The sequence below is a fragment of the Notamacropus eugenii genome, chromosome 7, assembly GCF_028372415.1.
Source record: "Notamacropus eugenii isolate mMacEug1 chromosome 7, mMacEug1.pri_v2, whole genome shotgun sequence".
NCBI classification, from domain to species: domain Eukaryota; kingdom Metazoa; phylum Chordata; class Mammalia; order Diprotodontia; family Macropodidae; genus Notamacropus; species Notamacropus eugenii.
Window position 1 is genome coordinate 18,106,481 of NC_092878.1, and position 22,816 is coordinate 18,129,296.

General features: G+C 37.0%; 1 protein-coding gene across 7 annotated transcripts in view; it reads right to left on the minus strand.

Annotated features, from left to right (window-relative positions):
- RYR3 (ryanodine receptor 3) overlaps positions 1 to 22,816 on the minus strand; it is a 750,252-nt gene that overhangs the window by 421,610 nt on the left and 305,826 nt on the right. For all 7 annotated transcript variants that reach the window (XM_072625274.1, XM_072625277.1, XM_072625272.1 and 4 more), the window contains exons 6-8: positions 17,312 to 17,424; positions 16,275 to 16,374; positions 13,735 to 13,828 (exon numbers count right to left, since the gene is read on the minus strand). In XM_072625274.1, coding sequence (XP_072481375.1) covers positions 13,735 to 13,828; positions 16,275 to 16,374; positions 17,312 to 17,424 — 307 coding nt within the window. The remainder of the gene's footprint in view (positions 1 to 13,734; positions 13,829 to 16,274; positions 16,375 to 17,311; positions 17,425 to 22,816) is intronic.

Here is a 22,816-nt window from a genome sequence, read left to right on the forward strand (position 1 = left end):
TCCATCTTATCACCTCCTCCATTTATTCTATTCTCTCTCCTTTTATCTTGTACCTCCTCAAAAGCGTTTTGCTTCTGACTACCCCATACTCCAAGCTGCCCTCCCTTCTATCACCTTATCCTTCCTTCTCTTATTCCCTTACTCTCCTACTTTCCTGCAGGGTAAGATAGGTTTCTATATCCAATTAAGTGTGTATGTTATTCCATCTTTGAGCCAATTCTGATGAGAGTAAGGCTTACCCACTCCTTACCTCTTTCCCTCCACTGAAAAAGCTTTTTTGTGCCTCTTTTATGTGAAATAATTTTCCCCATTCTACCTCTCTTTCTCTTTCTTCCAGTACGTTCCTTTCTCATCCCTTTATTTTTTAGATATCATCCATTCATATTCAACTTATTCCCTATATATATACGTATGTATATATATATACGTATATAATATATTATATTATATACGTATATATATATACTCCTAACTATTCTAATAATGAGAAAGGTCTTATGAGTTACAAATATCATCTTCGCATGTAGGAATGTAAATAGTTTGACTTTATCAAGTCCCCATGATTTCCCTTTCCTGTTTACCTTTTTACGTTTCTTTTGAGTCTTGTATTGTCTATTGAGCTCTGATCTTCTTGTGAAGAATACTTGAAATTCTTCTATCTTATTGAACCAACCCATGCATTATATTCACTTTTGCTGGGTAAGTGATTCTTGGTTGTAATCCCAGTTCCTTTGCCATCCAGAATATCGTACTCCAATCCCTCAGATCTTTTAATGTAGAAGCTGCTAAATCTTGAGTTATCCTGACTGTGGCTCCACTGTACCTGAATTGTTTCTTTCTGGTGGCTTTCAATATTTTCTCCTTGACCTGCGAACTCTACAATTTGACTATACATTGCTGGCAATTTTCATTTTGGGATCTCTTTCAGGAGGTGATCAGTAGATTCTTTCAATTTCTGTTTTATCCTCTGGTTCTAGAATATCAGGGAAAGTTGTCCTTGGTAATTTCTTGAAAAATGATAGCTAGGAACTTTTTTTGATCATGGCTTTCAGGTAGTCTATTTTTAAATAATCTCTCCCAGATCTATTTTTCAGGTCAGTTGTTTTTCCAATGAAATATTTCATGTTATCTTTTATTTTTTTTCATTCTTTTGGTCTTGTTTTATTGTTTCTTGACATCTCATAAAGTCATTAGCTTCCGTTTGCTCCATCCTAAATTTTAAGGAAGTATTTTATTCAGTGAGCTTTTGGACCTCCTTTTCCACTTGATCTATTCTGTTTTTGAAGGTACTCTTCTCCCCATTGGCTTCTTTGGACCTCTTTTACAATTTGGCCTACTCTATTGTTTAAAGAGTCATTTTCTTCAGTATTTTTTTGGTGTCCCCTTTACCAAGCTGTTCACTGGTTTTTCATGATTTTCTTGCATCACTCATTTCTCTTCCCAATTTTTCCTCTACCTGTATTACTTGATTTTCTTTTTTTAATATTTAATTTATTTTTCATTTCTCAACATTCACTTCCACAAGAATTTAAATTCAAAAATTTCTCCCCATCTCTCCCCACCATCACCCCATGACAGCATGCACCCCATCCACTCCTTTCTCCAGTCTGGTGCCTCCCATCTATTACTCACCTTCTTTCATCCCCTCTTCCCTGTATTTTCCTGTAGGGCAAAATAGATTTCTATACTCCACTGCCTGTAAAGCTTAATTTCCAGTTGCATGGTAAAACAATTTTTAACATTCATTATTAAAGTTTTGAGTTCCATATTCTCTTCCTCCCTCTCCACCCACTCTCAATAAGAAAACAAGCAATTCAATATAGGTCATACATGTGTAGCAATGTGAAGCACTTCCATAATAGTTATAATGTAAAAGACTAACCACATTTCCCTCTGTTTTGTCCTGCCTCCCATTTATTCCATTCTCTCCCTTGACCTGTCTGCCCACAATAGTGTTTGTTTCTGATTATCCCTTTCCCCAATTTGCTGTCCCTTCTATTATCTTCCCTCTCCAATCCCCTTCCCCCGGCCTTCCTGCAGGGTAAAATAGATTTCCATATCCAATTGAGTGTGTTATTTCCTCCTTAGGCCAAATCGCATGAGAGTAAGACTCACTTATTTCATCTCCCTCCTCCTCACCTCCAACGTAAAAGTTCTTTCTTCCCTCTTTTATGTGAGATGATTTGCTACATTCTACCTCTCCCTTTCTCTTATTCCTAGTACATTCCATTCAACAGTAAATTTTATTTTTTTTAGGTATTCTCCCTTCATATTCAGCTCACTCTGTATCCTCTATGTGTGAGTGTGTGTGTATATATATATATATATAGATAGATAGATAGATATATGCACATACATATATTCATATGCATATATACACACACATACATATACATATACACACATACACCCATGTATATATACATATGTATATATATATATAATATATACATATAAACATACCCATACATACCTACATATATATTACCTCTAACTACCCAAATACTTTAAAAGGTCTCATGAGTTGCAAATAACATCTTTCCATGTAGGAATATAAACAGTTCAACTTTAATGAGCTTCTTAAGACTTCTCTTTTCTGTTTACCTTTTTACATTTCTCTTGATTCTTGTCTTTGAAAGTAAAATTTTCTATTTAGCTCTGGTCTTTTCACCAAGAATGCTTGAAAGTCCTTTACTGCATTGAAATTCCATTTTTTCCATTTTAATCCTATCTCCTTTGACCTCTGGAATATCATATTCCAAGCCCCTTGATTCCTTAGTGTAGAAGCTGCTAAATTCTGTGCTATCCTGATTGTTTTTCCAAAATATTTGAATTGTTTCTTTCTGGCTGTTTGTAATATTTTCTCCTTGACATGGGAACTCTGGAATTTGGCTACAATATTCCTAAGTTTTCGATCTGTTTCAGGTGGTGATTGCTGAATTCTTTCCATTTCTATTTTACCCTCTAGTTCTAGAACATCACGGCAGTTTTTCTTGATAATTTCTTGGAAGATGATATCTAGGCTATTTTTTTGATAATGGTTTTCAGGCTGACCAATAATTTTTAAATTATCTCTCCTGTATCTATTTTCCAGGTCAGTTTTCCCAGTGAGATATTTCACATTGTCTTCTATTTTTTCATTCTTTTGATTTGGTTTTGTAATTTCTTGGTTTCTCATAAAGTCATTAGCTTCCATCTGCTCCACTATCATTTTTGAAGAACTATTTTCTTCAGTGAGCTTTTGAACCTCCTTTTCCATTTGGCAAAGTCTGCTTTTTAAAGCATTCTTCTGCTCACTGGCTTTTTGGACCTCGTTTGCCATTTGGGTTACTCTATTTTTAAAGGTGTTATTTTCTTCAGCATTATTTTGGGTCTCCTTTAGCAAGCTGTTGACTTGCTTTTAATGATTTTCTTGCATTGCTCTCATTTCTCTTCCTAATTTTTCCTCCACCTCTCTTACTTGATTTTCAAAATCCTTTTTGAGCTTTTCCATGGCCTGAGATCACTTCATTTTTTTTTTTGGAGGTTTTGGAGGTAGAAGCCTTGATCTTGCTCTCTTCCTCTGATAGTATGATTTGCTCTTCCTCATCAGAAAGGATAGAGGAAAATACTTGTTCATCAAGAGAGTAACTTTCTATGCTCTTTTCCCCCCCTTTTTTGGCATTTTCCCAGCCAGTTACTTGACTTTTAAGTCCTTTGTCAAGTGCATGGTATATTACCCTAGGCTTCAGAGGTTTTGTGCAGCTGTTCTCTGAGATATCTCTAGGGACCTGTAAAATCTCAGTTCTTTCAAGGTGGCACAATCAAGGGAGAGGAGTTTACTCCTCTCCTGGCCTACACTCTGGTCTGTGAGCAACCACAAGCACTCTTTTCTACCCTGGGGCTATGAATATGATTCCTTCCCCATAGCCATCACCAGCTCTGCCACAGTAGCACTCCCCCTCACCCCAGGACCACCACTCAGGACTGAGACCCAGATCAGCTGAACACTTTACCCAGGGTCTTTATGCTGAAGGCCCCAAAAGTGGATATTGCTGCTGCAGTGGCTGTTGCTGCCCTGGGGCCAGACCACCCTCACCTCTCACCCAGATGAAAGAGCTTTCTTACTGACCTTTGAAGCTGTCTGGTGTTTGTGGGTTGAGAAATCTGGGAACTGCAGCTGCTGCCCATGATACCACACCTTGAAGTCTGTTCTAGTCTTGTCTGTGCAGCAAGGCCCACACTGGGCTGTGTTCTGCTCTGAACCTGGTGTGACAGACCTTTCCTGTTGGCCTTCCAGGATCTCGTGTGCAGGAATCTGTTTCACTCTGTCATTCTGTGGCTTCTCCTGCTCTAGAATTTGTTTAGAGTCATTTTTACAGGTACTTTATTGGCTATGGGGGGAGAGCAAGAGCAGGTCAGTCCTTCTACCCTGCTATGTTGGCTCTGCCCCCCCTCTATTACTTGATTACAAAATCTTTTTTGAGCTCTTCCATGATCTTAGGCCTACTCATCCTTTTCTTGGGGGCTTTGGATGTAGGAGCTTTGACTTTGTTGTCTTCTTCTGAGTGTGTGTTTTGATTTCCTTGTCACCATAGTAACTTTCTATAGTCAGAGTTTTTTCAGTTGTTTCCTCATTTTCCTAGCCTATTACTTGAGTTTTAACTCTTTCTTAAAGTAGAGCTCATAATGATAAGGGAATTTGAAGATCTTCCCTGCTCCTTAATAGGCCCATGTGACTTGCTTTGAGCTTTGGCCCAGCCCACTGCTTTGAGTCACATGAAGCTGATAGTGAGATGAGCTTGCTGAAAGGGTGAAGCAGGAAGGGTACAGAAGAAAGATAAAGTGAAGCAGAGCTGAGAGAAAGCAGGCAAAATAGAGCACCTAACATGAGTGAGAGAGTGATTTTGTCTAAGAGAGCTTGTTTGTTGAGAGACCTGACAGAGGGAAGGCTTGGGGATGGTAGTCCTCACTCTACTGGTAATGTGTACAAACTTCCTTGTTACCAGGGTGGAAATGGCTTTCTGGTATCTGGGTAAATATTTTGGTTTCGTCTTTGAGGAAGAGAATTTCTATTTTGCAAATTCACTCTGGAAATATGCCTGCATATCCGTTGCTATTGCTGTAGGTATTGCATTGGTGCTACAGGGCTCTGCTTCCTGGATGGAAGGCATACTTTTCCAAGTTTCAGGAGTTTTATCCAGTTGTTTTCAGAGATACTTCTATGGACATATAAATTTTCAGTTCTTTCAAGGTGGCATGATCCAAGGAGTATTAACTGTTCTTCTGGCCTGTGCTCTGGTCTATGAGTGACCACAAGCACTCTTTTGCTGCCCTGGCATTGTAAGAAGGGTTCTCCCCTCTACTGTGGCCACTAACTCTGGTGTGCTACTGCTCCTCTTTGCCCTATAACTGCCACCCAGGACTATGACCCAGATCTGGGTATGGACAAAGCAACACAGTCCTGTCTCAGAGCTAGTAAAAAGGTCTTTATAATCTCCTTCTGACCAACTGTTTGACCCCTTACTACCTGTGGGCTGAGAGCTCCAGAAATAGCTGCTGCCACTGCTACTGCTGATTCAGTCACTCCTAAGGCCTGATCCTGGTTTACTGTGGCAGAGCTGTGCTGGCGAGGCCTGCATTGGCCTGTGCTCTACTCTCACCTAGCAATGACAGATCTTTCCTGCTGAACTTACAAGTTGTCTTTGGCTCTATGCGCCAAAGGTCTGGAAACCACCACTGCTGCCAGTGATACAGTTACCCCAAGATCTGCTCTGGCTTTGCTGGGGCTAGGTCTGCACTGGTATGGCCTGTGCTAGACTGCACTCCTCTCTTACCCTAAGTGCAAATAACCTTTCCTGCTGACCTTCCAAGTTGTCATGGGCTGGAAATTTGTTTGACTCCATCTTTTTGTGAGTTTTACTGCTCTAGCATTTACTGTCATTTTTAAAGGCATTTGGAAGGGTTTGAGCAAGAGCTTAGGCAAGTCCTTGCCTTTACTCCACCATCTTGGCCCTGCTTCTAACTGATATTATTCTGAGTCCAGGTATGATCAAAGAATGCTATTGAGCCAGTGATCCATGATGCCAGCAATCCTGTGGCATTTTACACTTATGAACTGCAGGGGGTGCTCGCACAGGAAAGGCTGGGAGAATGACTATCTGCATGAACTGAGGTCAGATTCTCCTGACTAAATTTCCTCAATAGATACATGAAATGGAAAATATTCCACCTGGTTGACTCAATGCAACTGGCCATCTACATAACTCTTGCCTGGAATTGACATAAAGTTAGGGAATCATTACTCCCTTATTATACAGTTAATGTTCCTATTCTTCTTTTATAGCAAATTCTATAATCAGGTCAGATGACCAGTATGAAAACAATGTTAAATTCATATCTTATAACCTAATACTGGAGCATATCTGAGTTACTATAGCAACATGTAAGTGTAAGATTTGGGCTATTTGCCTTACAATTTTAGTCCTTTCTATATTTCAAACAACTAAGTAATTAAGTATTTAGCCATGAGATCTGTTACTAATTATATCTTTCTGTGTAAATTAGCATCCTTTAATTCTTCATAATGGTATGGGGGAAATTAGGTCACAGACTTGTGAGACTAGGATAGGATTCTATTATTTAGTTAATATCATAACTGTCTCAGTTTGGTAACAATTAGTTATCTTAGAAGAAGAATGACTTGTGTCTGTATTGTAAATGCCTTAAAAGAAATATCCACTTCCATTACTGGTTATTTATTTGAACATGGCTAGAATTTGGAAAGGTTTTATTATAAATAACTTACTTGATGTGCACTGTTTTAAAATTGATTACTCAATGTATTTATGTATACCACGCCTGAACCTTTTGTTACAATTGTAATTGATGTAGCAACTTTTAAATTAATTCTTTTATGTATTGGAGCCCATCTTCTTATAAAAGGTGTTCTGTTATTGATTCCCTAGTGGAATCTCAGCCTCCTAATGGGGGAATGAATAATGAAAAGTATAAAGAATAAGTTCTAATTTTTCTGTTTTTATTTGTTTCTTAGATATAGCAATATGACAATTGGCCAACCTAAAAATGTAAGTTCCCTGGTCTAAAAGGTCCCAAATTTGATTGTGTAATAACAAAGACAGCTACAAAAATGTGCATACCCTTTGATCCAGCAATATCGCTTCTGGGACTATATCCCCAAGAGATCATAAAAATGGGAAAGGGTGCCACATGTACAAAAATATTTATAGCAGCACTCTTTGTAGTTGCCAAAAACTGGAAATCAAGGGGATGCCCATCAATTGGGGAATGCCTGAATAAATTATGGTATATGAATGTAATGAAGTACTATTGCGCCATAAGAAATGATAATCAAGAAGACTTCAGGGAGGCCTGGAAGGACTTATATGATCTGATGCTAAGCGAAAGGAGCAGAACCAGGAGAACTTTGTGCACAGCAATGACCACAGTGTGCGAGTTTTTTCTGGTAGACTTGGAACTTTGTAATAACGCAAGAACTTAAAAAAAAAAATTCCCAATGGTTTTCTAAGGCAAAATGCCTTCCACACTCAGAGAAAGAACTATGGAATTCATTCACAGAATGTAGCAGATCATGTTTGTGTGTGTGTGTGTGTGTGTGTGTGTGTGTGTGTGTGTGTGTATTATGTTTTGATTTGTTATATGATTTCTTTCATTTATTTTAGTTCATCTACATAGCATGACTATAGTAAAAACATATTCAATAGGAAAGTATATGTAGATCCTATATAGAATTGTATGCTATCTTGGGGAGAGAGGGGGGTGGCGGGGGATAGATGTGGGGGGGGGTAAAAATCTAAGTTTTATGATAGTGATTGTAGAACATTAAAAAAAAAATTTAAAAAATAACAAAGACATAAAGACTGAGTTAACTTTATTTCACCTGGTTCTTGGCAAAGTAATTTAAAATTGTTTTAAGAGCAATTTTGCAGGAGATTTTTAACAAAGAAAGGATCTCAACAAATAACCTGAGTCTAACAAAACAGTCAGCTGGAAACCCAGACCAAAGAACTTCATCGGATGGTGTCCCAAGAACTAGACAGCTGTATGAGATGAGAGTTTTGAGCCTTAAATGGACAAATTTACTGGCTGTGTACTTTTTCCCTTTGTGTCTTTTATTTGTAAGGTCCAGTTACTAAGGGGGACTGCCCTCGTTGGTTTTGTCAATTTGTTCATCACTCACCTCCCTCCAAAACTTCTTCATATTCAGTGTGCCATATACTTCTTATCTAAACTAACTGATCTTTTATCCACAAGGACTTGGGAGAGATTACCTGATCCATACAGTTTCCAAGACAGTCATTCAGGTCTGCCTCATTTTGATTATTTGGGTAATATGCCCCAACACTTAGCATACTGCAATCCAAGTATAATATCTGCTTGTCCATTCATTATAAAGTTAAAGCCACTCACAAAGAATGTCCATTGAATACCAAATGATACATGGTACATACATGGTAACTTCCACTCTGACATGCTGCTTGCTACCTTGGGGAAGGAAACCACTATCGTGGCTACCACTTTAGGAGCAGTGAAGAAAAAAAGAGAAAAAGGCAGAAGTACTTCAATATGTACAACTTTAGAGAAAGAAGTCTGCAAATTACTGAAAAAACTTCACTTCCTTTACAACTTACAAATCTGTGGATGGCTAAAAAAAAAAATTAACCATGATTTAGCAAAATCCTACTCTAAAACTTCACAACCAGCAAATTGGCAAAGATAAAAAGATGAGAATAATTCATGTTGTAGTGGTTGCACAAAGAGGAATACTAGTAAACTGTCCATGGAATTATGAATTCCTCAAGTCATTTTGAAATTATACTAAAAAAAGTGACAAAATACTCATCCTTTGACCCAAAGATACCACAACTAGACATGTTCTTCAAGGATATTAAAGACAGAAGGAAAGGTCTCATATTCATCAAAATATTCATAGTAATATTTTGTGATCACAAAGAACTGAAAATAGTCAGTTACTAAACAAAATGTTTATGTTAAGCCGTCTATGAATGTGACGGAGTCCCAGTAAAACTGCCCCCAGTCCCAATATTCTAACTTCCTTATAGGGATCACTGAACAGCAGTCCTACGACCCTGACCTTGCCATGTTCATGAACATGTTTCTCACAGAAATTTAGCCCACTTCATGAGAGGCGTCCATCTCAATAAATGCCTATACTTGACTGAATTCTTTGAGATGATTTCACCACAACACATCATGAAGCTGCCACAAATGTAATTATAGTTCCCTTCTCCTCACTAAGTTTCTAGATGCTCGAGGACACACCATTTCAGAGAACCCTAGGAACCAACATCTTCTGGAGATCTTTGGTATACAATACCATCAGAGTCACTCACTCTTGTTCTAAGACTAGGCAGCTGACAACAGTGCTGGGACCTTCAGGATTAGGGCCCTAGAGAGATGGTGAACTTTCTAATTATCGGTCTTCATTTGCACAATGACTTCCATTCATCAACACTCTGTCTGGACACAATTTTCAGAGTTCAGCATATGCCTATCCCTTTATACACTCACAACTGTGAAAGAACCACCTAAGATCTGAACTATCTGCTCCTTTATTTCCATATAGCTTAACATGAGCCACATCAATGACTCCCAACAAATTTTCCCACCTCTGCCCCAAGCTCTTGCATTCTAGAATGAACAAAGTTCCTTTCATTTGAAATATTTTCCTCCCTTAATCTTTCTGTCATCGTGCAATGGAATACTCCCTAAGGAATCAGAAAACTCCTTGTTTCGCACTGACACCTCAGGTTGCATTGCTGTACTGCCACTGCTCAGTAACTTCTCATTTTAGTTTCAACCCAAATTAATCACCCATTGAAGATTTTGGTGTATATGCCTATAAAATACATATGTACTATGTATGTATATTCATATATGTAGCTATGTAGTAGATGTGTATGCACATATACACATATACTATGCATACATAATACATATATGTGTATATGTATATATGTATATAGAGAGATTATTTATATGACTTATACATGACATTGGACCCTTTAACTTTGTTAATCATTTAAATAAAAAAAGGTAAATGTGAATAAGGAACCAACAGATATAAGAGAAACCTAGGGTATAAATGTGACCACATCACTCCTCTGTTTAAATTTTAGTGGCTACCAGTAACTTCTAGAATCAAATATTAGCTTCTCTGTCACAGAAAAGTTTTTTCAATCTCACTCTATCCTGCTTTTCCTGCATTTACACATTACTTTCTTCTCTGCACTCTACAATTTAGTCTAACTGGCCTTATTTTTGTCCCTCACATGTAGAAACAATCCATGTCTTATCAACATGACTCTGTACTGGTTATTCCCCCATGCCTAGAATGCTCTTGCTTCTTGACATCATCTCTCAGAATTCCTCCTTTTCTTCTAGGCTCAGTTCATTAATCACCTTCTACATGAGATCTTTCCCAGTCTCTCAGTGCTGGTTAAAAAGCAGGTTCTTAATAAATGCTTGCTGATTGATTAAATGAACAACAATAAAAAAAACCAAAGAAAAATAAAAGTTTCTAACCTCCAGCAATTAACATTCTATTGTGGGAAAACAATACAAACAAAGGTCAGTTCAAAACAATTTTTTTGGACCGGGTGTGATTTCACTGGTGTACAAATTTTCTTCTACAGAATTTCTACCAGACCTTCTTAATACCCTCTTTGAAATTTACAGTCTTAAAGAGATGGGGTACTGAGGAGTTAAGTGATATGTAAAAATATTTCTTAGTAGCTTCCTAGCAAATTTCAAGGTTCAACTTAAGACTCCAGTACCAACCTTTTCTTCATCTTCCTCCCTGTTGTCAGTAGTGTCTTCTCCAAAGGACCTTATATTTATTTATTATCTAAATATGAAATGTATATAAACAAATGCAAAGTACATTTTTTCCAGTGGAGCGGACTCGACCATCCCAGGGATAATCAAGAGAACCCTTATTTAGGAAATTGTGCTTGAGCTGAGCTTCAAAGCGAGCCAGAAAGTCAAAGGGAGAAAGAAGAAAGTACAACTTATACAACTACTTGAAAATATGAGAAGAGATGCTGTATAAGGACCAGGCAATAAGCCATTTGGGACAGAATGAAGAGCGTGTGGAGAGAAATAATGTGAAATGAATCTAGAAAAAAGGTCGGAGCCAGACAGTGAAAAGATTTGAAAGACAGAAATTTATCATTGATCCTAAAGAAAATGGCAAGCCACTGAAGTGATGTGACTAGGGGAGGGACACGGTTTACTCTGTGCTTTAGGAATATCAATATGGCAGGGAGACTAAGTAGGAAGTGATTATTCCGTGGAGAGATGATGATGTCTTCACCTCGGTGGCAAAGTGAACCAAGAAATGAAGTTGAAAAGAGGCCTTTTGGAGACAGAATCCATGCTCTGAGAAACGAAAGACAGAGAAAACTAATGAAGTTGGAAGCCTGTGTGCCTCACAAGAGAAATAGAGGAATTCAGAAGAAGAAGAGCTTATGACGGAGGTACCACTATTCCCCGGAAGTCCCTACCTTAGTTAAGGGTCATTGAACAAGCAGAGAAAAAAGAGAAGAAGAGGAGAAAGGACAGAGTATTTCTTGAACTTGATTCATCGCAGGTGACATTAATCAAACTGGCTGAGAAAGAGGGAAGAGGTATCTTACAAACCATATTCTTATCTGGGTCAAATAAGGAAAGATTCCAGTAGTAGAAGCAGAAAAATGTTAAGAAGAGGCTTGGGAGAGGGGAAGGGTAGGAGGATAGTTGTCTGAGATGGAGGATACAATAAGAAAAAATGGCTTCAAGGAAAACAAAATATAGCTCTAGAGAAAAGACTAAGAAAATATGATCTACTGATTTTAATTTGAGCAGAAGGGAGGGGAAAAGGAAATAGAGATTAGATGGTCTCATGTTATACAACTGCAGATACTGAGTGCTGATTTATTATTGCATACAAAAACATATATAAAATACACAAAAAATTGTATGGAGTTAAAATTATGGGTTGGAATGGAATTTATTATGATTCAGCTCAATCTATGAAATCAAAAGTGCTAATCATTGTCACAGGCAAGGCCCATACATGATTTAAAAAGAAAGAGATTTCATGCTACCAGATCCCAAACCATACTACAAAGCAGTTAATTATAAAAACTGGCTCAGTGGCTGGCACATAGTAAACACTTAACAAATGCTTGCTGCCTATCTGGTACTGTATAAAAAGTAGAAAATAGATCAATACAGAAGATTAGATAAGCAAAACCTAGAAACAAATGAACCAAGAAGTCTAGTATTTATGAAATCCAAAAGCACAAACTGTTAAGGAACGAACTTTTTATTTGACAGGATTCAATGCAAAACTGGAAAACTACCTGGTGAAAAATTGGTTTAAATCAGTATCTTATGCCATATCTTTCACAACTGTGAATAATTCGTAATCAAAAAAGAAGAAACTACAAATGACAAAACAGACAACCTAGATTACATAAGACATAAAAGGTTTTGTACACATAAAACTGATTCAGCTAGAATCACAAGAAACAATCTGGAATTATGCCAGACAAGTTATTAAATTGTTCATGCCCTCTATCCCAGAAATCCCACTACTGGGACTTGGTTTCAATGAGGTTATTGACAGCAAGAAAAAATATACGTACAAAATTGTTCACAACAGCATTTTGTTTTTCTCTTGCATCAGTGTAAATTAAACTTCTTAGGGCCAAGAACACTTCCTCAATGATCATTAAAGAAATCAGCACAGCACATCTAAAACCTAACCAAAGAACTTTTGTTTTAGACTATGGACTAAATAAGAAGCTGCTTGCTACAGATGCCTGTCAAAGGAGTTTAAGTATGCCATGAATACATGCCCCAAAAAGCAGTTACCCAGGCAGAATCCTTTACATGTGGTTCACCATTCTATCTAATGCACAGAATACTGATATGTGTTAGCTCTGGCCCTATTTAGTTACAAACAAAAGCAAATCACTGAATTGTATTCAAATGACTAAGTATACAAAAAGTGAATTCCGGACTTGCTGAATTTTAGAGTCTTGTAAATCATCAGGATAATTAGGATGCCTGTTCCAGTCTGTATCAATGAAAAATGAATGCTTCTTATTCCAAAATGAGTCAAAGAATCTGGGATGAGAGGTAACCCAGAAAATATAGGATATAATCAGAGTACATTATGCAATTTCTTTCTATTTTCATTGGCTTATTAGGTGGTGCAGGGGATGAGCACCAGTGCAGGAGTCAGGAGGATCTGAGTTCAAATCTCACCTCAGACACTTGACACTCACTAGCTGAGTGACCTTGGGCAAGTCACTTAACCCCAATTGCCTCATCCTGGGCCATCTCCAGTCATCCTGATGAATATCTGGTCACTGGATTCAGATGGCTCTGGAGGAGAAGTGAGGCTGGTGACCTGCACAGCCCTCCCTCCCTCAAAACAAAGTCAAGTGCAAGCCATGTCCTCATGCCTCTGATGGCATGGTCTTCTTTGGCAATAAAGTATGAACACAGGAACACACACACACACATATATGAAAAGTTAGTATCACTTCTATTCTCACTTTACAGATTGGAAAATTGGAGCCTGAGAAAGGTGAATAGCTTGACCAGCAGCAACTAATAACTTGATGTGAAGTGGAGCTCACGCTAGAACTTTTCTTTTGACGTTTTCAGTCATATAACAAGAAATGAAAGTCCCTGGCTTACCTGTGCTGGGAATCATTCTGGTCTGTAGATAGGGTTGTCAAACACTCATCATGGCCATGGAAAAAACGTACTACATGCCCACCAAGTAGGTATCCTGTAGGAGAACCATATCTCACCATTATAATGCTGAAACACTGACAGACTGATTACAGTTGGTTTAATTCCTACAGTTTGTCTATGGTAAAGAAGTCAAATGCATACAGAACTTAGTAACTAATATAAAAGACTTGGGTATGAATGTAAGGTCTTACAGATTCAGTGAATGAATTCAGGAGACAGAGAAAATAGGGGGAATGTGAAACCCATTTTAGCAGAGTCGAGCAGTATAAAAGATAATAAATGAGTAGAATATCATTAAATCTGGGTTAATAATAGCTTCAATATTATAGCTAGAGAACAATGAGGGGGGAGTTGGTATTGATAGAAGAAAATGGTTTAAATGGTTCAAATATCTAATACTTAGATAAGCTAAGACATTCACAAAATGTGTATTTGGTATAAAAATGCAAATGAACCAGCAATTACAAGGAAAGAAAGAATCATGGGGAAGGAAAGGAGCAAGCTATTTTTTAGATATTAACTTTAATATACATTAACTTTCCAGTTCATTTAAGATATTGCAGGTCAAACTTTGACCATTTCCACGGTAACAAAGGAAAGGGAAGGTGAAGTATCTCACCCATTCCTCCAGTGAATTAACTCAGATTCTTCCAGTTCATGGATTTGGGCACTGAATTTTAGCAAGTATAATTCAGGCAATAATGTAAAAGGAATGCTGATCATTCACTCTTTCAACAAACTATAGGGTTGTTTCAGAAAGGACTAAGAGGGTAGCTGCTCTACCATGAACCTTACATTGAAAAAGCCAATTTTACAACCAGAACATTAGCTGTCCCTCTAAGTCACAAAATCCTTCAGTAGAATGTCCAAGTAGTACTTGTGAACTCAGCATGCCAATTATGTATAGCTTTAATTTTTCTTTAATCATATAGCTAAGTCCTTTTTAGGGATTGGCTTCAATTATTCTAGGAATTTGATTAGATTCCTCAAACTAAGCAGATTCTGATAATGTGTAACCATCACATGTTAATGTGGGAAGATTTTCCTTTAGTTCTTCACATAAAGCAGGAGTCATTGATCTCTGCCCTTACTTCATCTGAGTAAGTAAAGATTTCCTTAAATGACAGTAACACCCCAAAGTCCAGTTCCATTTCCTGCCTTGTTGCACTGATGCCTCTATCTGCATCAGAACATTTCTGGCATTTAGGAATAATTCATGGTACATCTGGTTAGAACAATAATGGTCCAGTTTAATGAAAAATTAAATACCTTCCATGATCATTCCCTCCATTATTTTAGGATAGCAGAATTCTTTCTGAGTCTCTCATTTCCATTAATTAAATGTCGCTCAATTAATAATCTGTTCACATGGAGAAAATTGCCAAGAGACGAAGTACCTCAATTTTTCTTGATTTGTATATAATATGGCAATATTTGGAAAATAAAGGCGGGAGGAGAACTTGACATGGATTACTTATGTTTTCATTGCCTTAAATGGACTTTGTACCAGTGATATTTTCAACTGGACAAAGATAAACTCGATAAATCTGGCAATTTACAGATTAACTAAGTCATGTTCTTAACACATTAAGCAGTTCTCTAAGTATTTCTTTGATATGATAAACAATGTCTAATTGATCCCAGCTCTTTGTGAAAGCAGATCATTTCAAAATTGCATTAGAGTAGTAGAGATTTGTATCTAGATCTTCCAGATTCCAACAAGGAAGCTTTAGAGAGAATCAGAGATCAAATAGTCAGAGTGGGAAGGAACCAGAGAAGACTTATTCAAAGACCTATTTTTTAAAAAGAAAAACTGAAGGTTAAATAACTTGTCCAAGATCACACAAGTAGAAAGCAGCAGAGTTAGGATTTGAACTCAGGTCCCTCTGATGCCAAACCCCGTATTCTTTCTGCTACCTTCATGAAAATGTAGGACAGAATATTAAAATGGGCTATTTCTTAAAGAAAAGCATAACATATGCGGCATATCATTTGCAAAGGTCATTAATTTTAAGTGAAGCTCCCGTCAATGTGAGTAATAATGACCAATGAGAGTCTCAGTTTAGAAAGTAGAGTTCTTTCAGCTTCCATGGAAAGGCATTTTTGGAATAAATGTTACCAGTTTAAATTCTAAATAAATTAATATTGAATGTATTCAGCAATCAATCCCAAATTATCATAAATACTAAGGGAATGACACTCGAAATCCTAAAAGAAGAATGGTTGTATGACTATGAAGAAAACTAAAATATGACAAAAATTCATGCTCCTGGGAACACAAGTCAAACAGAACAGTTCTCGTGAAATTTTCATAACTTCTACTGGCTTAGGAAGAGAAACTCATGGAACAACAAACCATGCTACCTTTTTACCAAGTAATTCTGGTATATTGTAAAAGTGAAATACATGCATTGCAAAAAAGAATTTTTTTCTGTGTCCTGTGACATGGGAGGGAGTGAACGCATGTTATCAGTGCAAACCTTCTTCGATGCTACTTCCTGAGCATGTAGGATGTACATTCCAGAGTGTTTGCATAAAAGAGGCATCCACTTGTATGTTGCCATTCGATATGGAGAGATGCTGCAACAGAGACAAAAGTAAGACATTCTTCCCCAGTGCTGTCCTACAGGAAGCAGCTCATGTGAGGCAACCAAATGTTTTTTTTTTAGCTTCCCAATTTCCCCAAAAGCCATTCTAGAATTTTAGGATGCAAGTCAAGCAGTGCTGCAACTATTGGGCTGGACCTTCATAGCCTATAGCAAATTATTCTAATTAACCCCAAATCTTCAAAATGGGATGCTTTATTCTAGGAAGTATTCAGCAAAATAAAGGCAAGGATTTAGGTTTTCTCCTCAGCTCTTTCACAGTGTCTGCTGAATCACAGTAGTGCCAGAAATAACAGAAATGATTTCAGGCATAAGGCTAGATCTATGACAAACTCTGAAGAAGGCCAAGTTTATGCTGACATTCCTGCTCCTTTCAATATGCTTGCCTCAACTGCTCTGATAACCTTAGCAGCCTCAAATGAAATTTTATGCCATCTACACCTTCCTTTCTCTACAGCACTCCCCGCTCTGGACTGTTTTCTGAATTCTTCACCATTGAATAAAAACTTAAGTTTTCCTGTGTCTTTCAAAGTCTTGCTCTCAACTAAGAGAAAGCTAGATAATTTGATAAACAAATTTGTGACAGTGGGGCAATGGATGCCAAAAACAATGAATGAATATTTAGCTAATCTGGCAATTTCCATTTTTTAAAAAGGATTTCTGAAAAGAATGCTATGACTTCAAAGAGCAGTTATAAGAGTTAGAATTTCAGGCACCAATGCAAACTTGTCAGAGAAACTCTTTAAGGCAGGGAAACCTACAGGTGATCCTCAAAATAGACTATACTTATATCTAGTTCATCCTCACACAGGTCTGGCTCCATCCACCTGACTGTGGAGATCAATGCTCAGCAAGTTATCCATAAAACGAAGATGCCGAGCAGAAACAGCCCCCAAACACACACCACTTACAAGATATCTTTCCGAAGACACGCTGACAAGGATGAGGTCATCACCGATTCGCACCTTCTCTCCTTCAGATCTCTGTTTGGACGCAGGGTGTATGGTCCACCAGCATGCTTCCCCTACACAGAGGCTGCTTGAGTTAGTCATTTCAGTACCTCCTTGTAATAAGAGCCTCTCTCAAATAATAAATAGCAGCTACACATACCTGACTTAAAAAATGTCATTTTTTAAATAGTTTGTTCTCTCCTCCAACTTTTCTTTCTTTTAATGAACACATTCTTTTTTCCTTCAGCTCCCACTCTATCTTATCTATTTTTTAATCACTATGACTCTTAGAATTGGAACTAGGGACAGACAAGGTAGCTAGCTCTCTGTGATGAGCCACAGGTATACAGGGAGAACCACCTAGATATAGCTTTTCATATTCATTAATCCATTAATTTGGTTATTATTTATTTATTCATTCATTTACTTAGTTTTTTCAAATGTAGATATTCTCAATGTCAAAAATTACACTGTCATAGCAGACAGGCATTTACTTTGTGGCAAGACAAGTTGTATGTGTCACAGCAAAGATTCAACACATGCACGAAACAGTAACATGTTGGGATATATCTTTCAAACCTTAGCTAATATCACATGATTTGTCCCAGCTCTCCTCTGAAAGCTGCATACTCTGCATTCTCCTGTCTCTATAGTCAGGCAGGGATCCCTAAACTTTAGAATTCCCATGTCTCCCAAACTGTGGGAGATGGCATAATTATTGTAGGAAGTTTGAAATCTACACAGATCCATAATTAAGCAAACATACCTTCTGGAGACAAAATATTACATATTGAACATATACTATATATTACCTTTTTAAAAATGTATGGCATGTTGTTATGATCAATAAAATGTAAATTAATCAAAAACTACTAACATTGTATAACTACATCATATGGGGAACTACAAAAAAAATCTGTTAAATGGAGAATTTTCAAACATGAAAAAGCTGGGAAACACTGAGCACTGTACAATGATCTCATTTTATAGACGGCAAAATTAAATCCCATAGAAATCCCGTAGTACATCATTTGCCTGTGTCACTTAGTAATAAACAGAATCAGTTTTTCTGATTCCCAAAAAAGGAGATTAGCAGAACTTGGGATAACACTAATAGCAATAATGATATCAATAGCTAGCAGTTATATATTACTTAAAGGTTTGGTAACTGCTTTACAACTATCTTATTTTAGATTCACAACAATCCTGGAAGATGCTATTGTTGAGGAAACTGAGGGAGACAAAAGTTAAGGGATTTTCCCAAGATCATAGAGCTATTAAGAAGATGAGGCCAGATTTGAAGCCAAGTCTTCTTGACTCCAGGCCTAGTGCTCTATCCACTGCACCACCTTGCTGCTTAATAAGGTACTTAATAAATATGTTTAGAAAAAAAGCTGTTTCCTAATGATACCTTTCAAAGCTTTTCCTTAAAATTTCTGTGCCCAGATGATCATGACGGGGGCATGTTATACAAGTAACAATTGAGAATAATTAGTAGAGAAAAGACTGGAGTAAAAACATGATCACTGTCTTAAAGTTTCTAGAAGGCCATGGAAGACAAAGTAGGCTTCTCTTTACCTACAGAAGAGAGACAGAATTAGTGGGTGAAAGAGATTTTTTTTACCTATATGAGTGAAAACTTTCTAGAAATTATGGATTACTGAAAATTAATAATGAGTTCCTTGTCAATAGGTAGATTCAAGCTGAAGGTAGATGACTACTTGTTTGGGGTGGTCATATATGCATCAGGGATGATCTTGGATAAGATGACCTCTAAGATCCTTTCTAATTCTTATTTTTGTGAAAATCTGGATTCTTCAGCAAAGAAAAAAACTGAGATGATGAACACAGAAAGAGAATTTTATCAGATTAAGTAAATGACTTCTTAGCTCAAATTCAAAAAGGATGCAAGATATCAGATGCAATCATTCTGAAAGGGTTCTAGTCAAAATTTTGTGATTCATCTCTACTTGTCATATATAGGCAAAGATTCTCCAATCTTATGAAGCCAAAACTTAGCAAGAAAGAGAATTAGCTATAGAATGGATAAATCTGGATCAAAAGACCTATTAGGAAAAAAAACCAGATACTGGTACATCCCAACCCACTGCATGATCTTTTGAATAAGACTAAAGGAAACTGTGAAGAATCAACTTTGGCAAAGGCACAATTAGCACCTTCTAGAAACTGATCAAAACTCTGAAGCTCCTTGATGGGAGTAGCTCCCTCATATCTGTGACAAAGATTGTGCTCATCCTTCGTTGCCGAAGACGACCATGACATCAGAGAAATGATGACAGGACTTGCACTTGACTTTCTTTTGAGTGAGGGAGGGCTGTGCAGGTCACCAGCCTCACTTCTCCTCCAGAGCCATCTGAATCCACTGACCAGATATTCATCAGGATGATTGGAGATGACCCAGGATGAGGCAATTGGGGTTAAGTGACTTGCCCAAGGTCACTCAGCTAGTGAGTGTCAAGTGTCTGAGGTGAGATTTGAACTCAGGTCCTCCTGACTCCTGCACTGGTGCACTATCCACTGCACCACCTAGCTGCCCTCTATCTGTGACAAGAGGTAAAATGAATAGCCAAAGGGAGGAAAGCTGTAAGATGACTCTTCACAAAGGATAAGATTATTCTGAACAAGTCTGATTTGGTCTTAAGGAAACTGAAAGAGACTGTACGTGTATTCAAACTGAAAAGAAAATGCTTTAACCTTGTATTTTATCTATACATAATCCTATGCAACCACATCACTTGCCTATATTAACAGAATGGTTTTCATCCCATCAATTTTCAATCACTCTCAAACAACACTATTTTAATTCAGGCTGAATCATTAAGACTCTTTGGCAAGCAGATAAAATATAGGCAATGCTTAGGGGTTTAAAAAGGATTTTATGTATACAGCATCTCATTTTGAGTCTCTTTATAATCCTGTGAGACAGGAAAAACAAGTACTAGTTTCTTCATTTTCTGATGAGGAAACTGAGGCTCAGAAAGTTTATGTAATTTGACTAGGTCACAACAAAGCTATGGTTCAGTGAAAAAAAAGGTGTTGGATATGGAGTCAGAGGAGCTGGGTTCAAAACCTAATTAATTTTGCCTTTTTCTAGCTAAGTGAACTTGGGAACTTCCCCTGGTTCTCAATGAACTCTATGATGCCTAGATCAGTTGTCCTATGAACCCTACCAGCCTTAAATCCAAGTTCTATGAGTTATTATCTAATCTTTCCAACACCACAGACAAGCACAAGGCTGAAAAGAAGTGCCATGCAAAGAACAGATCTGGAGTCAGAGGACCTGGGTTGGAATATAGCAATGCTATTTACTACCTATATAACCTTGGGCAAATTACTTCACCTTGATGAGCTACAGAATCCTCATCTCTAAAATGGGAAATGAGGAATGGATGAGCTGACCTCTAAGATCACTAATGGTTTTGGGTGCTACACAGGAAGCTCTTGAATGGAAAGAGTGGAATTGTCTCCTCTTAACTTTAAAAAAAATCGGAGATCTCTGATAAATCTTCTTGAATAAATGTTTTTTAAATTTATTTTTAAACTTATCTTTCATGATCCAATTTTAAATCACATTTTAATGACAATCAGTACAATCTTATATCGCTTTTTCTCTAATGTCCTCCAGAGTTCAAGTCCTGATTTATAGAAAGGAGTTATTATATTCAGAAAACAGAAGTTTGCTCCTTGAGTCAATATTTACTAAATTACAAACTATCAATGGAAATGGTATTTGAAAATGAATACGAATTCAGGTGAATTCAAAAAAATGTCAAACCACAAGAAAGAAATCATATTTGCAAAGTGAGGGAGTAGATCAGGTACTGTCTGTCACACAACCTTTGGTCTCACAGAAAAATGTTCAGGGTAAAAAGAACAATCTCCTCAGCCTTGACTAGTGCCTCTTATAATGCTGTTGGATAAGATGCACAATATGAATCTCATTTCAATCAAGATGCAGGCAGGACAAATCCTTACTGGGCGATCTGCAAAATTTCATTTATTTGTATTTTTGACACTTTAATATGTAGATCTCTGTTAGCCTTGGCTCGTTTATATTGAATATGCAATGGATTTAATTATATGTCACCCATTTATCGAATCATTTCAGAATTTAAATGTTCTCTTAACTTCTCAATTTGAGAGACCTTTTTCTCAGTTCTCATTCTTCTCAACCTCTAAACCCCTTGTTTCCTTCAAGGCTAAGTTCATGCGCCACCTCTTATGGGAAGCCTTTTGTAATGTCCCTAGATATCAGGGCTCTCATCTTCCTCAAGCTATCATGTACATATGTTAACATGTTGTATCCCACAGAAGAACATAAATTCCTTTAGTGTAGGGATAATTTTTTTTGTTTTGTATCTCCAGTATCTAGAAAACAGTAGATGTTTAATACATGCTTATTTGTGTTGACTCAATTATTAAAGCTCAAGTTCCTTCTCCTTCCCCCCAAATCAGAAGAAAATAAGTTCAGGTACTTTCCACAGCCCTGGTGAGCAGGAAAATTATTACAAAACAAGAGATAAAAGTGACCATAGAAAATAAAATAGATAATTTGGTTATATGAGCTTGAAAGGGTTTTACACAAATAATAAGAAAGCAGGAAGTATAAGAAAGAAAGTTGTCAATAGGGAAAATAATATTTTTTAAATATTTCAAAAAAGGATTTGTTATCTAAGATATGTATGGAAACAATGCAAATAGATAAAAGACAAGGGGCCATTTCTTAGTGGAAAAGTGGTTGAAGAATATGAACAAAGAGGTTTCAAAAAGAAAAATTCTAATTTATTTATTAACAATTAACTATTAACAACCATGCCTGAATGCTACAAATCATAAATAAGGGAAATGTAAATCAAAACAGTTCTGAGATTTTACTCCATACGCAGAAGATTGATAAACATGACCCAAAAATGGGAATTGGTAATATATTAGAGAGGTGGGAGAATTATACTGCTGGTGGTGCTATGAACTGGTCCAACCATTTTGGGAAACAATTTGGAATTAAGCAAAGAAATTGCTAAAATGTCTATAACCTTAGACCCAGATATTCTGCAGCTTAACATTTCCCCCAAGGGAGTACAAGATAAAAAAGAAAGGCCCCTTAAACACTGTAATACTTATAGCAGCATTTTTTGGTAACAGTTCAAGGAACTAGAAACACAAGTGATATCCATTAAGTGAGCAACAGTTAAATATATTGTGGTACATGAATATAATATAGTATTGATATGCTTTAAGGAACGCTGAATATGATAAATGCTGAAAAGCATGAGATTTATGTACACTAATGGAAATCAAGTATACAGAATGAGGAAAACAATATACAGAATACATTGTACATGTAAAGAAAAATAGAACAAATTCAAAAAAATTTTACAAAATTATAAGGGCCAAGCTTGGCCCCAAAGAAAAGACATGAAAAGATAACTCCACCCTTTTTCTACA